The sequence below is a fragment of the Phoca vitulina genome, unplaced genomic scaffold (assembly GCF_004348235.1).
Source record: "Phoca vitulina isolate PV1807 unplaced genomic scaffold, GSC_HSeal_1.0 scaffold11, whole genome shotgun sequence".
In the NCBI taxonomy this organism is placed as follows: Eukaryota; Metazoa; Chordata; class Mammalia; order Carnivora; family Phocidae; genus Phoca; species Phoca vitulina.
In genome coordinates, this window is record NW_022589714.1 from 14,480,379 (window position 1) to 14,499,062 (window position 18,684).

At 38.3% G+C, this 18,684-nt stretch overlaps 1 protein-coding gene across 1 annotated transcript in view; it reads left to right on the top strand.

The window, feature by feature from the left end:
• The window catches only part of TMEM30A (transmembrane protein 30A), a 32,098-nt gene that overhangs the window by 6,182 nt on the left and 7,232 nt on the right, over positions 1–18,684 (top strand). The window contains exons 2-3 of the mRNA XM_032409443.1: positions 13,684–13,791; positions 16,109–16,216. Of these exons, the coding sequence (XP_032265334.1) occupies positions 13,684–13,791; positions 16,109–16,216 (216 nt within the window). The remainder of the gene's footprint in view (positions 1–13,683; positions 13,792–16,108; positions 16,217–18,684) is intronic.

Genomic DNA, 18,684 nt, shown 5'->3' on the forward strand with positions numbered 1-18,684 from the left:
CGGTTAACGTCTTTGGTGAGAATACTTTAAGGTCCACATTTAACAAAAAGATAAGAGATAACAAGTGCTGGTGAGGGTGTAGAGAAAAGGGAACCCTAGTGGAATGTAAATCGGTACAACCATTATGGAAGAGCATCAGAAAATTTAAAAAGGAACTACCGTATGATCCCACAGTCCCACTATTGGGTATGTATCCAAAGGAAATGAAATTAGTATCTGAAAGGGTTATCTGCACTCCCATGTTCACAAGCTTTGTGTTTATATCCAATAGATTTTATTACAATCTGGACATTAGGTCAGGCTACCCTTGATAAAGGATTTAGTGGGTTTGGGTGGTAAAAACTCATAGAATGAGTTAAATTTATCAAGAGTTTTAATTGACATTGGGCACATTCTGTATCAAAGTGCTGCTCTGGACATAGTGAACGTTAGAAAAATGTTTGCGAACAGAGCCTCTTAAAATTTTTTTTTTTTTTTTGGTCAAGCCTAGAGTCGTCCTTCTTAAGGACCCTAGGATCTTTTGGGGGATATGAGATTATACATCTAAAAGGAAAACTAAGCCTCGCTAGGTGAGTGACACAAGCAGAACATGGCTTAATAGTTCAAAGGAAGATAAGATCACATCTGTCTTTAATAACCATGGGAGGCTTTGTGGAGGAAGTGGGCTTTGAGCTGGAACTGGAAAGATAAAGAACACTTCTAAATGGGAGGTTGGATGCATTCCAAGAAAGGAGATTAATATGAGCAAAGGTGTAGTGACAGAAAATCAAAAGGTGTATAGAGAATATAGGAGTAAGGGCAAATAAGCCAGTGCCATATTGTGGATAGACTTCAAGTATTTGATAATGAGTATATTAAACTAGGGAAGTGACATGATTTGATACAGTGTGTATCCGTTAGGATTGGGTTCAACAATGAGGAATTAAGATTTTCATTCTCATGTAAAAATCCCTTAGAAACACAGTTTCTGGCTAGGGTGGAGGTACTGTTTTACTGGGTCCTCACTCCGTCCAGTTTACTGCTCTGCCATTCTTAGGGATTGGAGCTGATGCTAACAGTCCAGAATGGAGGATAGAGCTCTGTTGTTACATCCTTTTCCAGGCAGCAGTGTGAAAGAAGAGCTAAAGAACAAAGGGATAGGATAGGCCTTTTAAAGAAGGTTTGAGGAAGCTGCCACATACTACCTCCACGTAGTAACAAGGCCACACTAGCTGTAAGGGCAGCTAGAGGCTAGAAATGTGGCCTTTATTTTGATAACAAGATTCTCAGCTGGTAATTGAGGTTTTTTTTTTTTTTTTAAATTAAGGTTTTTATTTTAATTTCAGTGTAGTTAACATACAGTGTTATATTAGTTTCAGGTGGACAATACAGTGATTCAACAATTCTTTTTTTTTTTTTTTAAGATTTTATTTATTTATTCGACAGAGAGAGCAAGAGAGTACAAGCAGGGGGAGCAGTAGAGGGAGAGGGAGAAGCAGGCTTCCGCTGAGCAGGGAGCCCAACGCGGGTCTCGATCCCAGGACCCTGAGATCATGACCTGACCCGAAGGCAGATGCTTAACCATCAGAGCCACCCAGGCACCCCTGATTCAACAATTCTATACATTACTCAGTGCTCATCATGATAAGTGTACTCTTTAATCCCCATCCCCTATTTCATCCATCCCTCTGCCTACCCCCTCCTCTGGTCATCATCAGTTCTCTATAATTAGTAATTGAGTTTTAAGCTATGGAAGAAAGGTAGCACAGAAATTGAGGTTGGAGGATATTAGGAGTCTCTGCAAAATAAGGCTATATATAGAAAGATTTGTCTGGTGGTAATATATTGACCAGATGGGAGCTAAATCATCTAGATGTAAGTCTAGAAAAATAGATTGCATTTTTATATTGATTATAATATTGAATTGGACTTGATCTCATAGTAAAAGGCAGTATGTTTTTGTATGTGAAAAGCAAATCCAGGTGTATCATTTTGCTGATAAGTTTTTTAAAAAATAAGTTAATAGAAGGAATTTTGAATATCATCACCTTCTTCCTCTTATTTTCTTTAGCCTCTTTTTTCCTTCTCTGTTCAGCATATAAGTGTGTTCCAGTTTTACCTCTTAAAAAATAAAAAGTCCTATCTTAATTCTGTTTAGTAATAAAAATATTAATGACTTACCTTTGAGTTTTTACTGTGCTAAGAATTTTACATACATATGTCATTTGATATGGTGACACAATGGTAATGTTGTTATTCCTTTTTTTTTTTTGGAAGGGGGTGTTGAATCTGAGATTAAGTCATTGCTTAATCACATAGCTAGAATTCAAATCCTAGCACTCTTAGCTCTTGTTTTGATTCTTGTAGGTGCTGGTCTGTATTCTCTTTTTCCACACAGTCTGTGTGAAAATAAGGGTCCACACTTGTTGATAATGTACATTCTCATCTTTCATTAACTCGTTCCTTAATTCACTATATCTGAAGTATGCTGTGTAGTGAAAAGTGCTATGAAGAGAAATGAAGGAAAGGGAATAGGAAGGGTTGAAAAATGGTTCACAGTTTTAAATAGAATAGTCAGGGAAGGCTTCAGTAAAGTGGTATTTGAGTAAAGATCTAAAAGAAGTTGGAATGAGCCATATTGATAACTGAGGGAAGGATGTTCCAGGCAGAAGAAAGAGTAAGAGCAAAAGTCCTGAAGAGTGTGTTTAGTAGGAAGTTTGAGGAACAGCAAAGAGGCTAGTGTGGCTGGAGTAGAGTGAGAAGTGGAGAGGAATAGTAGAAGATGAGGTTAGAGTGGTAAAGTAGTGGGCTGCACAGCACATGGGCCACTATAAGGATTTTGGAAGCCACTGAAAAGTTTCACAGATAGGTGACATGATCTTACTTATGGTTAAAAGAGTCACTCTGGCCATGATATGGAGAATATTACCTGGGGGATAAAAGTAGAAGCAGGTATGGGGAAGCAAGAATGTCCTGTCTTCTTCAAAGTCCCTCTAGCTGGACTAAGAATCAAATTGATGAGATTAATAGGAGAAAATAAAATTTAATAGCGTACATATGGGGAATCCACACAGACATGGAAATTCCAAAAACAGGCAAAATGAGGTATATATGTCATAATGAACTAAGGAGAAGGGTAGAGGGTCTGGAACTTCAAAGGGAAGGAATGTAGTTCACAGGAAGATAAGTAATTGCTTGGTAAACAAATTTTGCTGGGCCACTCAGAAACAATGGGACATAGAAGACTGATCAAACAGGCCTTGCTAGGTTCTTCCCTGTCTACCATTTCTAGTTCATTGTATAATGTAGTTATCTATGGTGATAGCTCTCTCTTCCTGGAGCAGGTCCTCTAAATTATTTTTAGGCAGTTGTGGGGGAGGTAAAACCTTTTCCTGAATCTGCTGGGTTTTGATGGCTTTTTAACTTAAATGATCTTTATACCACAGTGGCCCATCCTGGAGCAGCTTGCTCTCCGTCCCTACACAGGGAAACCAGATAAGGGTCTACTGCAGTAATTCAAGCAGATGATGGTGGCCACAGTAGAATGGTTGCGGTAAAAAGCAGTTAGATTTAGAATATATTATGTGGATATCATGTATAAAATTTATTTATTTGTTTAGTTACTGCATATTGAATTGTTAAAACATAGGCAAATATATTAATAAATTAAATTTTTTATTAAAAAATGGAATATATTGGGCGCCTGAGTGGCTCAGTTGGTTAAGCAACTGCCTTCAGCTCAGGTCATGATCCCAGGGTCCCGGGATCGAGTCCCACATCTGACTCCCTGCTCAGCAGGGAGCCTGCTTCTCCCTCTGCCTGCCACTCCCTCTGCTTGTGTCCTCTCTCAATGTCAAATAAATAAATAAAATCTTTAAAAAAAAAAAAAAATGGAATATATTATGAACATAGAGCTAATAGAATTTTCTCAGATAGTGAACATGTGGGGGGTGAGAGAAATTGTAGAATCAAAGATAACTTTAAGATATTTTGACCTGCATTAGAAAGATGGAGTTATAATTTATTGAGATAGAGGAAGACTGCAGAAGTAGTCTTGGTGTAGTAGTAGGGGTTTTTGCAGGGTGAGAAGCTGAAAAAAAAAGTTCTGGTTTTGACTTACTAGGGTGAGATGCCTTTTAGACATCCAAGTTGGAAATAATGAGTAGGCAATTGAATATATGAGTCTAGGGGGAAGGTTGAGACTTGGGTTACAAATTTTGAGGGTTAATCAGCATAGATGATTTATAAAGACATAAGATGGAGTAAAATCAAGAGAGTAGTTACAGGTCAAAGAAAAGTGAGAGCATCTAGGCAGCCCGGAGTCACTCCAGTGTTTGTGGAGGTTGGGGAGATGAGGAGGAACAGCAAAGGGGATTGGAAAGGAGCAGCCAGTGAGGTAGGAGAAAAACAAGGTAAACGTGGTGTCCTGGAAACCAGTTTTAAGGAAAAGCATGTGGACAATAATGCCCAGTGCTCCTGCTGATAGCTCACATAAAGGGAGGATTGAGAGCTGACCTTTCATAACATGAAAAGCAGTGATGAACCTGTCCTACAGTGAGTGCCATCACCATCCACATGGTTTTTCACACCAGAAATCCTGGAAGTCAAACTAATTTATCATCATCCCATCTCTGGGTACTAAGTTCTATAGATTCTACTTTATATTTTTTGAATCTGTCTTTTCCCCATTTCCACTGTCGTTTTCTTCGTTTGTGTTCTCAACATTTCCCAACTGGATTATTGCGGTAGTACTCTATTTTTTTTTGCTTCTAGTCTGTTATTTTCTTTAGTCTTTCTGCACATTACTGACAGGGTGATTTTTTTTTTTTTTTTTAAAGCTAGTCTGAATATTTCGTTTCTTGCTTAAAATTTCTCCTACGGTTCCTTCTAGTATTCAGGCTTATGTTCAGACCCCTTCACGCAGAATGTAATTTTCTTCAAGATAGGCTACTTTTCTGCTTCTTTAGCCTCACCTCCTACCACTCCCCTACTCTTTGCTCTAGCCATAGCAAACTACTGTAGTTTCTGGAATGTGGCATGCTGCCCGATCTACCTAAAATGTCTTTCCTTTTCTTATTCTGCCATTTGTTTCAAATTTCATTCCTGTCAACACTATGGAAAATGTTCCCTGATTCCTCCCTTTCCCCACCTGATATAAATGCTACTCAGGTTCCATAAGTACTAGCTTATGGCCTTTTATAACATTATCAAATTGTATCCTGTAATTATTAACATGACTTTGTATTTCACTAGTCTGTAAATTCTTTTGTAGTATGAACAATGTATTTTTCCATTATGTGTATTCCCATCCTGTAGTACAATGTTTGGCATTTAATAGGGGCTAAGATGTTTTAATGAACAAATTAATTAACTAAACTGAATGAGTACAATCAAGAAGTTTTAAAACCATTTATTGAGAGTTTATTGATCATCTGAATGGTAATGTGTTTCTGAAGGAGTTATTGAAACTAGCCAAGGAAAGTGTTACAGGTTACAAGATGAAACTTGTATTAAGATGATATCCACCCATGTCTAAAGGCAAAACAAATTCGCCTGTTGAATAGTCATCTAGAGAGTGCTGAAAATTTAGCAAACAGTTGATTGGCAAATGTTGCAGCAAGGAGGAGGGTGCATAATTTTAAAAATGGCATAAAATACATTCCCTGCTCCTGTACACAAACACAGGCTTTTTTGAGGTTTATTTTAAAAGGAAGTGCTGTTGTATACATATTAGTTCTGAAAAATTGGAAACCATAGACCGACCAACCATTACATGGATTTGTAGTTTAATTTCTAAATTTAATTGAAATTTATTTAAGAATGATTATATTATAGCATCTAATAGCATTGTTCATCAGTACACTAATTTGGCTATTGTTCTAAGTTCTCAGGTCTCACATTATATACAATTATGTTTAGTTTTGAAAAAAACATTTTTTTTTAAAAGATTTTATTTATTTGACAGAGAGAGACACAGAGAGAGAGGGAACACAAGCAGAGGGAGTGGGAGAGGGAGAAGCAGACTTCTCGCAGAGCAGGGAGCCCAATGTGGGGCTCGATACCAGGACCCTGGGATCATGACCTGAGCCGAAGGCAGATGCTTAACGACTGAGCCACCGAGGCGCCCCGAAAAAAATTTTTTAACTTAATTTTTTTATTAAAAGATACAATGTACTTTCCCCCTCGCTTTAAAAATACTAGCATGAGGTCTCAAAGTTTGATCTGTAGTGGAAACAATGAGAGTCAAATTCAGGGATACTAAATATATTGCTAAGGAAGAATTAGCAAAACTTGGAGGCTAATGCTAAAGTTGATGTCGAGATTTTGAACTTGGATGCTTGGGACAGTGGTGATACTGTAGCCAGGGCACAGGGGTGCAAGAGCACCTGGCTCCAGGGGTCCCAAATAGATCAGGTTCGGCCACTTGCCGCTGACAAAATCCAAAGACAGAAGAAAGAGGAAGTGGTGGTGAAACAAGAAAAGAATCTATTTCAGTGTGGCCAACACGGGATGGTAGTGGACTAGTTTCCCAAAGGCTATCTCCAAAGTGTTGAAAATACTTCTAGGTTTATATAAGGAAAATGTGGGACAAAGGTCAGTGGGTACATGCAGGTGGGCAGTAAAGGTCAGGTGAGTCATTGTCTTGGGAGTCAGTCATGCTGGTCTTGCTGGCTCAGGGCAGTCCTTGTTGCTGAGGGGGTAATTTTGGTTCCCAATCATGGGGATGCTTTGCCTGTAGGGTCTTTTGCTTGAGTTAAGCGATAAGCTGGAAAGAACTTAATCAATTAGAAAGTACAGACTGAGGTCAAAATAGAGGTAGTTGAAATAAGTCCTCTTTCAGTACCATTTACAGGTATCAAAGACAACCGTTGGGTGTGAGATTAAGGGATTCAATGAACTATCATTATTGATTTTCTTAAAGTAAGTTTTTAGGGAAGCACAACCAGACGCTTAATTGACTGAGCCACCCAGGCACCCCAACAAAGTCGTTTTTAATCTGTCTTTAAGTTTAAAAATATGAAGATTTGGTATTTAAAACATCAGCATATTCACAATTGATGCCAATTTTATTCTTTGAAAGGTTTTATTAATTTATTTGAGAGAGAGCAAGCAAGGGAGGAGCAGAGAGAAAGTATGGGCTCCTATCCAATATGACTGGTGTCCTTATAAGAAGAGACAGACATGCACAGAGGGAAGGTGATGTGGAGACAGAGACATAGGGAGAATCATGTAGCAATAGAGGCAGAGGTGGAGTGATGCAGTTGCAAGCCAAAGAACACCAAGAATTGACGGCCACTACCAGAAGCTAGGAGGAGGCAAGGAAGGAATCTACCCAGACTCCCAGAGGGGGTATAACCCTGCTGACACCTTGCATTCAGACTTCTAGCCTCCAGAATTGTGAGAGAATAAATTTCACTTTGTTGTAAGACACCCAGTTTGTGGCAATTTGTTACAGCAGCCCGAGAAAACTCATTTAGTCACATACCAGCCTTTCGGTTTGGGGCAGTTATTTAACCTCTGAATTTCAATTTCCTCTCTGTAAAAGATTAAGAGCAGTTCTGGCATGGAGAAGATGTTTGGGAAATAATAGCTAGTTTTGCTATTGCTGTCCTTTCTTTAAAGATAATTTACATTATTACCCAATTCGTTAATTTATCATTTCCAAGTGTGAAATTGAAACTCACTGATTGAATTAGAAGTAAAATCCTTGGGGTGCCTGGGTGGCTCAGTTGGTTGAGCAGCTGACTTTGGCTCCAGTAAAACACAGAGTATCATTCTGGCTCCAGTTTACCTTCTTTAGCCTTATTTCCTTCCAATATGAAAACTGTCCATAAATCCAAAATGTTTATGCTCATTGTCCTGAAATATACCTGTGCCCTCTAAGTATTCTTCTACAGGGCAAAGGGGACTGATGATTCTTCGGAAAAAGCAGGTCAGTAGAAGAAACTTGGGCTTGGGGTCAGAAATCCTTGGTTTTAGCCTAGTGCAAGCTATTGCTATTTGTGTGACCTTGGGCAGGTTTCTGAATGTGTTCTTTTTGTGTACAGTGGAAATAACAATATAGGATTTTGGTGAGAATCAGATGAAATACAGTATGTGTGTAATAGAAAGGAATGTGTAAACAATATTGAAGCTTAGGTATGATTGCTTTTGTATCTATTTTGTACCATACATTATGCCTTGCATGTAGTAAGGCTTAATATGTTAATGATAATGGTTTTTTAAAAATTCCGTTCAGATTTTCCTGAAATCAAAAGACATGCCAATTTTTTGTACATTTTGAAAACTATATCAAAAGATTGTAATGAAAATGTTATAGCTATCCCCCCTTATTCTTGGCTCCAATAAAATGTTCAGCTTTAATATACTGTAGTATAATTTATAAGATTTCACATTCCATCATATTAATTATTTTTGTTCAAATAAATAATATATATTCTTGCTTAATCACAATTAGTAATCTTTCTTTCCTACTTTGCCCTAGAAACTAAGCTGAAAGAGAGTGATTTGAGAGGTTTTTGTTCAAAGGCGTACAATATGGTAATAGGCACAGCTGGCAGCTTTTTTTAAAATCCTTAAATTAGTCTTAAAAAAGCAAAAACGTGCAGTTTTTTTAAATAAAAATTGAAAAAAATTTCAATATAGCTTAATACAGATTTTAAAATATAGTCCTATCTTCTAAATGGTCTCATCTTTCATCTCTTCAGAATCATAAAACTTGGCTTTTAAGTGGGATATTGTGCATGAATAGGCCCTGAGTGGAAAGCTGTGGCCCAGCAGGCGTAGTATAAATTACATATGCTTTGCCTCTCTTCATTTAGGAGACCTGTGTTTTTAGCTTGTTTTAGTTATGTGTCTAACTTCTCCTAGATATTTGGTGTGAATAAAAATTTTCTCTAAACAAAGTTTTATTAGTAAGCAAATAAGCTTTGATGGAGAACATTTCCAATATCAGAATTTGACAAAACCAAGATTTATTAAATAGTTTTGTAGTTTTTGACAAGCAATCAGATGTTGGGGCGCCTGGGTGGCTCAGTGAGTTAAGTGTCGGACTCTTGAATTCGGCTTAGGTCATGATCTCAGGCTCCTGTGATCGAGCCAGCCAAGCCCTGCATCCAGCCTGAGCTCAATGGAGAGTCTGCTTGTCTCCCTCTCCCTTTGCCCCTCCCCTCACTTGCCCATGCTCATGTTCTCTCTCTCTCTCTCGCTGAAATAAATAAATCTTAAAAAAAAAAAAATCAATCAGATGTTGCAATTAGTTACTGACTCTATTTTCTGTATACTGATTTTAGCCTTTTTTTTCAATTATAAGGAAAAACAACATATATAGTTTAAATGTTCAGTTTTAGAAATAAAGATTAAATGGCTTTTTTTTACTTTATTAAGATAAATAAAAGGCTGTTAATCATAAAATTCTTATTTATCAAAAGAGTGAGAACACAAGCAAGCCACAGAGTAGAAAAAAACATATTTAAAAGGACTATTATCTGAGGATAAAGGACTATTAAAGGACAATTATCCAAAATATGCAAGGAACTCTTAATACTCAGCAATAAGAAAATGAAAAACCCCATTAAAAATTGGGCAAAAGACCTGAAGAGATATCTCACCCAAGAAGATACACAGTATCTTAGTTTGGGCTCTTATAACAAAAGACCATAGACTAGGTGGCTTAAACAACAGATAGTCATTTCTCACAGTCTTTGAAGCAGAGAAGTCTAAGATCATGATGCTGGTAGATTGATTTCCTGGTGAGAACCCTCATCCTAGCTTGTAGGAGGTTGCCTTCTTGCTATGTCCTTACCATGGCAGAAAGAGAGCTTTGGTCTCTTTTCCTCTTTATTAAGGACACCAGTCCTGTCATAGGGACCCCACCGTTATGACCTCATCTAAACCTAATTACCTCCCAAAGGCCCACCTCCAAATGTTATCATATTGGAGGTTAGGGCTGCAACATATAAATTTTGGGGGGACACATTCAGTCTATACATTCCACCCTTTTGTTCCTCAAAATCATGTCCTTCTTGCATGCAAAATATACTTTGATTTCATCCCAACAACCCCCTGAAGTCTCAACTCATTCCAGCATCAACTCTAAAGTCTCATCTAAATATCAGTTAAATCAGATATGGGTGGCACTTGAGGTATGTTCATACTGAGACAAAATGTCTTTCCAACTGTGAACCTATTTAACCAGATAAGTTATGTGCTTCCAAAATACAGTGGGGGAACTGACAGAGCATAGACATTCCCATTTGAAAGGGGAGAAAATTAGAGGAAAAAAGGGGTGACAAGTTCTAAGCAAGTCTTCAAAATCTAGCAAGGTAAATACTATTAGATCTTAAGGCTCAAGTGTAATCCTCTTTGGTTTGATGCTTTTCTACCTTCAGGACCCACTGGGCCAGACAGTCTTGCCCCAAGGCTCTTTCTTGGCTGCTGTCATTATCCTTAATGTCTATATTTTTAGCATCCCTCCAATCTCTTCCAGCCTCTACCCCTTACACAGTTCCAAAGCCACTTCTATCTCTGTAGGTATTTGTTACAGCAACACCCCACTTTTTAGTACCAAACTCTGTTTTAAGCTTGGGCTGCTACAAAACAAAACAAAAAAAACAGAACAGAAAACACAGACTGGGTGGCTTAAATAACAGACATTTATTTCTCATGGTTTTGGAGTCTGGGTAGTCTAAGATCAAGGTGCTGGTAGATTCAGTTCCTGGTTAGGACCCTCTTCCTCACTTGCAGATGCTGCCTTCTCACTTTGTTCTCACGGGACAGGGAGAGAGAAAGAGAGCTCTGGTCTCTGCTCATAAGGACACTAATCCCATCATGGGGGCCATACCTTCAGGACCTCATCTAAACCTAATTACCTTCCAACGGCCCCACCTCCAAATATAACCACATTGAAAATTAGTGCTTCAACACTGAATTTTGGGAGGATACATTTGGTCCCTAATATACAGATTGCAAGTAGTATATGAAAGATGCTTAACATATATCATTAGAGAATTGTAAATTAAAACAAGATACCACTGTACACCTATTAGGATGGTGAAAATCCAAAAACCTGACAGCAGCACATGCTGGTGAGGGTGTGGAACAACAGGAACACAGGAACTCATTCACAGCTGGTGGGAATGCAAAATAGTATAGATAGTTTGGCAGCCTCTTAACAAAACTAAGCATGCTCTTACCATACAATCCAGCATTCCTACGCCTTGTAATTTACTCAAATGGGCTGAAAACTTAGGTTCACACAAAACCTGCACACAGATGTTTATAGTAGTTTTACTCATAATTGCCCAAACTTGGAAGCAACCAAGATGTCCTTTAGTAGGTGAATGGATAAATCTGTGTTGCATCCAGAAAATGGAATAATGTTCAATGCTAAAAAGAAATGTTCTATCGGGGCACCTGGGTGGCTCAGTCGGTTAAGCGGCTGCCTTCGGCTCGGGTCGTGATCCCTGGGTCCTGGGATCGAGCCCCACGTCCGGCTCCCTGCTCAGCAGGGAGCCTGCTTCTCCCTCTCCCTCTGCCTGCCACTCTGCCTACTTTTGCTCTCTCTCTATCTCTCTGTCAAATAAATAAATAAAATCTTTAAAAAAAAAAAGTTCTATCAAGCCATGAAAAGACATGGAGTAACCTTAAATGCATATTATTAATTGAAAGAGACCAATCCAGATAGGCTACGTACTGTGTGATTCCAACTATACAACATTCTGGAAAAGGAACAACTGTGGAGACAGTAAAAAGATCAGTGGTTGCCAGTGGTTAGGGGAGGGAGGGATGAATAGGTAGAGTACAAAGGATTTTTAAGACCATAAAATAATTGATACAATAATGGTATATACATGTCATTATACATTTGTCAAACCCCATGAAATGTACAACATCAAGAATGAATCTTTTTTTTTTTTAAAGATTTTATTTATTTATTTGACAGAGACACAGCGAGAGAGAGAGGGAACACAAGCAGGGGGAGTGGGAGAGGGAAAAGCAGGCTTCCCGAGGAGCGGGGAACCCGATGTGGGGCTCGATCCCAGGACTCTGGGATCATGACCTGAGCTGAAGGCAGACGCTTAACAACTGAGCCACTCAGGCGCCCCAAGAAGGAATCTTACTTTAACCTGTGGCCTTCGGGTGCTCATGATGTGTCAAGTAGGATCATCAGTTGTAACAAATCTACCGCTTTGGTGGGAGATACTGATAATTGGTAAGCTTGTATATGTATGGGGGCAGGAAGTATATGGGAACTCTGTACTTCCCACTCAATTTTGCTGTGAGCCTAAAACTGCTCTAAAAAAATAAAGTCTATTTTTAAAAAATTCTTATAATGGAAACAAAGGCTCATATTAGCTATCAGGCCAGGTCTTCTGATACCAGCTGGTGTACTGCAATTCAATTCTGATACTAACCACCCTGAAATAGCATCGGACTCCACAGCTGTAAGGGCATGGTTCCCAACAAGATTGCCACCACTTTAGACACCAGCTGCAAGTTAGGTCCCCAGGCTACCCACACTTCTGGTCAACTAGGTACAAATCCAGGGGCTTTCTAAACTGCCCCCCCCCCCACCCCGCCCAGACTTTCCTTCAGATGCCAGTTGCAAGTTTAGAGGTCTCCAGGCCATCTGTACTTCTGACCAATTGGCTATAAATCTGGGGTTCTTGTGATCCTTCTCAGTTTCAGTAATTTTCTAGAATGACTTAACTCAGGGAAGTGCTATACTTAGGATTATAGTTTTATTGTAAACAACATAAATTAGGACTAGCTAAATGAAGACAACACGTTAAGTTGAGGTCTGGGAGGGTCCTGAGTATAGAATCTTGTGCCCTCTCCCTATAGAATCAGGGCACATCACTCTCCTGGCACATCAGTGGGTTAACCAACCAGAAAGCACCCCTGTGCTTCTGTTTCCAGAGTTTTTTTTGACATTTCATGACACAGGCATGATTGATTGAGCATTGGTCTCTATATGATTGAACTAAATTTCCAGCCTTTCCCCCTCCCCAGAGGTTGGGCTGGGCCAAAGTCCCTAATCACATACAGTCTTTCTGGTGACGAGCCCCTATCCTGGGCAGTCTCTAGCAGAAACTCTAGTGTGTGAATCAAGGGGCTTATAAAAAACAAATACACTCCTGTCATTGGAGAAATTCCAAGGGTTTTAGAAGCTCCCTGACAGGAAACCAGGACAAAGACAAGACAAATTCTTTATTTTACAACACCAAGTTTTTAAGAAAATGGTAGCTCTTGAGATACCTACTAGTTTTTTTTTTTTTTTAATATGAAAATGTACCATGGAAAGCTGAGGTGACTGAAAAGTATTAAAGATTGGAAGATTTAAGAGCAAAACTGATTTACTGATCTCTGTATCAACTTGGTATTTTAATTATTTAGACTTTATATAGCTATTTAAATCTTAATACATCATGCAGTTAGAATTTTATATCTGATTTTATGCATAAATATATTGCTCCTGGTAAAAAGGAGAGAGGAATTTACTTGGAAAGATGAGCTAGTAGGATAACATAGGACCCTTTTCAGTTTTTATTACCTTAGGTTGTCAAAATAAATTACCTTAAAAACTTTTTTTCTGGGCTATGCGTTGCTTCATTGGACTCATTTTTTTCTTCTAATAGCAAGTTATTTCACAGTGTATCCACTTTCTCCAAGGAAGTGCTTACTTACATTTTTCTCTTACAGATTGATTATACCGGAACAGACCCTTCTAGTCCCTGCAATAAATGTTTGTCTCCGAATGCGACACCTTGTATTTGTACCATTAACTTCACCCTGGAACAGTCATTTGAGGTCTGTATTCCCAGTGTGTTCGAAAAGCCCTGCTTTTAAAAATATTGATATTTTATTAAAATTTTTTTACTACTTATTGCATTTTTGTAGAGAAGTCCATATCCTTTTGAGGAAGATTGTTTTGTTGGACTATTGCATTATGCTGTCTGGTAATTAAATACATGTATCTATTTAAATAGTTTAGTACTTTATAAACTACATTTAAAACATTTTATCTTTTCACTGGAAAATTTTATTACTGTACAAATCAATGTATCATTTATATCAAATAAGTTTGCTTACTTTTAGTACTAAAGTAAGTTTACTTTGGAAATTTACTAAGTCATTCATTATTTAATTGTATTATTTTTCTGTTAGATATGAATTACCATAAATGCAAACACGTAGTGAAACCTTATTGATCTTTTATGTCTTGATAAGCAATTAGAACACTACTCTGTGTGTGTGTGTGTGTGTGTGTAGTTGTGTATCTTTTGCATTCATAACTTACTGGAAATTGAGCAGATGCTGAAGTACATAAAGATTCAGAATAGGCATGACAAGACCAGTTTGTGCTTTCATTTACCTAAAAATTGAGCTTAAAAATTGTTTTATTCTTCAGGAAGCAAAACTACTTCAATATTTGTCAACTTTTTAGATTTTTCTTCACTTAAAATTTTCTTAAAGGTCCATTAGACTTTTGTAGTCCCTGGTATGTGGTTGCCATCTAGTGGTTGTAGATGCTCTTGCACTGAAATAAAGGACAATAACACTATCTTAAAAAACGTGAAAATAAATTTGGGAGAAGACAGGAATTTACTCTACTTTGTTTCAGCAGACATAACATATAAGTTAAAAACATAAAAATTCAGATTTTTTCACTGTGATGAAGAAAACTGTAAAGATGGATGCATTAAGTTCTGCTTTTGTCTGAACAGCAGAATTGAGATAAAACACACTTGTAATGATTAGAAAGCTTCAGTAGTTTCCTTCCCCATCCAAAAACATCTATTTCAGAACTTCTCTTTCTGAAAAGCCCATTCTTTTATGGGCTCTGTGTTCCTTCACAAGTCCAAACTGTGCACTGGACTAACAGCCTTTTCAAAGTTATTTTGTCTCAGTATTCATTGAAAGGATTTCTTTTTCAGTTTATCAGTTGAATTTACTGTACTGCTTCTTAATTGAGATGATCTTTTTTTAAGCATATTCTTTGTTTCTGTGATATTTTTGATAACCAAAAGTAGTTTTTATGTAAACATTTTCTTTATATGGAATGGGAAGGTTTGCATAATTTGACCTTTGAAAATCAAATTTTAAATAAGTAATTGTGTATGTGAAAATAGCAAATCAGATAAAGCCTACTTAAAATGTTTTTTTTTTTTTATTGAGTTATTTTTGATTAAAGACTATAGAGGTAGCAACCAGAAAGGAGAGAATAGCTTAATGTTTTTGGTACCTCTTAAAACCTTAAGTCATTCAAGATGGTTTTGCGGTGCCTTCTAAATAATTGTAGTGTATGTAGGTCACCCTTCTTTCCCAAGTCATTCCAAATTGGCTCCTCCAACTATATTGAAGTATTTTTCTTGGTTGTTATGTATTGATTCATTATCTTAGATACTTTACTAATTATTAATTTATTAATTACTAATATTATATAGTATCTTGTTGAGAAATGTATTATGTCTCAGTTCAAGTTCAGAATTTACTTGGGCAATAAATGAAAGATTGACCATTATCCCTTTGAAAAGTTGACTGGGTGGAGACCAATCTGAATTGGAGAAAATTTGAAGTTGAAAGTAGAATAGGCTAATAGATACCTTGAGGGCTTTTTTTTTCCATGCAAATAGTACTTCTTTTTTTTTTCATGCAAATAGTACTTCTTTTTTTTTTTTTTAAAGATTTTATTTATTTGACAGAGAGAGACACAGCGAGAGAGGGAACACAAGCAGAGGGAGTGGGAGAGGGAGAAGCAGGCCTCCCACCAAGCAGGGAGCCCGATGTGGGGCTCGATCCCAGGACCCCGGGATCATGACCTGAGCCGAAGGCAGACGCCTAACGACTGAGCCACCCAGGCGCCCCGCAAATAGTGCTTCTTTGAAGTCTTTAAGGATATTTCAAAGTTTATTCTTGAATTTTTGTAACATACCTTCTTTAACCTTATTTACAATTTGTAGTGTTTTAGGTTGTTAAGAATTGGTAGGATTCACTCCAGGACTTGTTTTTAGTTATCACAAATTCTAAACTAGTAAAGTCCAAATGACATAGCTTTTATGTATGCATGAAACAAGTTTATACACAGTAGTTTCATATGAAAATTGTTTCCCTTCTCTTTCTTTAGGGCAATGTGTTTATGTATTATGGACTGTCTAATTTCTATCAAAACCATCGTCGTTATGTGAAATCTCGAGATGATAGTCAGCTAAATGGAGATTCTAGTGCTTTAATTGTAAGTAAAATGATGGGAATATGAAAATGTGGTAGATATAAATAAGAATATGTGGTAATAGCTTAGTTAGAAATGTTAAATTTAATAATGTTAGGAGGAAATTAAAGTGTTACTTGTTATTTGTAGTTTGTTTAGTGAGGGTTTTTATTTTTTTATTATTTTTTAAAGATTTTATTTTTTTATTTGACAGAGCAAGAGAGCACAAGCAGGGGAAGCAGCAGAGGGAGAGGGAGAAGCAGGCTCCCTTCTTTTTTTTTTTTTTTTTTCTTCAAGATTTTATTTATTTGAGAAGAGAGAGCTCGAGAGATTGAGCAAGAGAGCACAAGCTGAGGGAGAGGGAGAAGCAGGCTCCCCGCTGAGCAGGGAGCCTGATGTGGGGCTCGATCCCAGGGCCCTGGGATTATGACCTGAGCTGAAGGCAGATGCTTAACTGACTGAGCCACCCAGGTGCCCCAAAACAAGCTTCCCTTCTGCTGCCCATTCTGGTTTGGGTTAGAGGATCTTAGTTTCCTGACTATTATTCAACTTTTCCTAGTAATGGTTGGTGCCCAAGTATTTTATGTTATTGCTGCCAATGCAGCAAACCTTCAAGAGTTCCAGAGCTACTTAGGATTTCTAGAAACAGTGAATCTCTTAGAATGCAATTTAGGACTATATTGTGACCAGAATGCTCCTGGTAAGCATGTGTCTGCTCTAGGCTATCTTTACTGGTTTTATTGCTAGTTCCTAATATGTGGGATCTCAAGAAGTAACAAGTCTATTTAAAGACTCTGGTCAGGTCTGCAATATTTTGCAATGCCATGTGAGGTTTTAGGACTCAAATCCAGAGAAGGTGATGTTCTGTGAGACACACCAGGTTCTTAGATCTTTCTGAATTTGTTGAGTGGGATTATAGATTGGGCGTGTTTAGAGTTGTTTTACAATTCTTTTATTTAGATACACCCTCTCTTTGCTAAGAGCAAAAGAAGCTGAGATTGAGTCTTTTCCTACAGGTTGCAAGCAAAAAGCTTTTAGCCTAGACTAGAAATTGATGAATTTGTTTCTTTTTTTTTTTTTTTTTTTTAAATATTTTATTTATTTATTTGACAGAGAGAGACACAGCGAGAGAGAGAACACAAGCAGGGGGAGTGGGAGAGGGAGAAGCAGGCTTCCTGCCGAGCAGGGAGCCCGATGCGGGGCTCGATCCCAGGACCCTGGGATCATGACCTGAGCCGAAGGCAGACGCTTAACGACTGAGCCACCCAGGCGCCCCGATGAATTTGTTTCTGTAAAGCCCAGACAGTAAATATCTTTGGTTTTGCAGGTCATATGGTCTCTGACACAGCTACTCCCCTCTGCCACTGTAGAATGAAAGTAACCAGTAGACAATACTTATCATGAATGGGTGTACTGTTCCAATAAAATTTTAGTTATAAAAACAGGTGGTGGGCTGGATTTGGCCTGTAGTCTGTTATTTATTGATTCCTGAGCTAGACCAAAATACACGATTTTAAGACCAGGTGGCTTTCAAAATTTTAAAGATTTTAAGAATGGACAGATTGAAGTCTAAGTTAACTTAAAACATTGTGTGTAAGGTCTTTCACAATCTGCTATCAACCTACCACTCCATTCTACTTCATTGTTTCCAACTCTTATCTTTAATGTACCTTTGGCTTGGCTGCCTTGGGTGATATATGCTTCTCCCTAACCATTTCTGGGACCAAGTAGTCTGCCCTTTTGGCATTTACATTTTATTTGCCGAGGATGCTGGTTTAAGTCTTGCCCTGGAGGTCCTCTCACCTGGAGGCCTACTATCTTCTATAGTGCCCTTGGATACAAAATAACTTCTCTACATATTTAGTTCATTCATACCCTATCCCAAGTCACTTCTCACGTAGCTTAACAAACTCTCCCCACATCATGCATTCCCAACTCTCTCCACATTATCTGCCCTGGCCCTACTCTCAGGCCATTTTCTACATAGTTGCTATAGTGATCTTTTTTTTTTTTTTTTAAAGATTTTATTTATTTGACAGAGAGAGACACAGCAAGAGAGGGAACACAAGCAGGGGGAGTGGGAGAGGGAGAAGCAGGCTTCCCGCCGAGCAGGGAGCCCGATGCGGGGCTCGATCCCAGGACCCTAGGATCATGACCTGAGCCGAAGGCAGACGCTTAATGACTGAGCCACCCAGGCGCCCTGCTATAGTGATCTTTTATTTTATTTTAATTTATTTATTTGAGAGACAGAGAGTGAGTGAGCAAGAGAGAGTACAAGCTGGAGGAGGGGCAGAGGGAGAGGGAGAAGCAGGTTCCCTGCTGAGCAGAGAGCCCAATGCGGGGCTCAGTCCCAGGACCCAGTCCCAGGACCCTGGGGTCATGACCTGAGCCAAAGGCAGATGCTCAACCAACTGAGCCACCCAGGCGCCCCTATAGTGATCTTTTAAAAAATGTAAATACCACTTAAATAATCTTTCAGTGGTCTCCTAGCA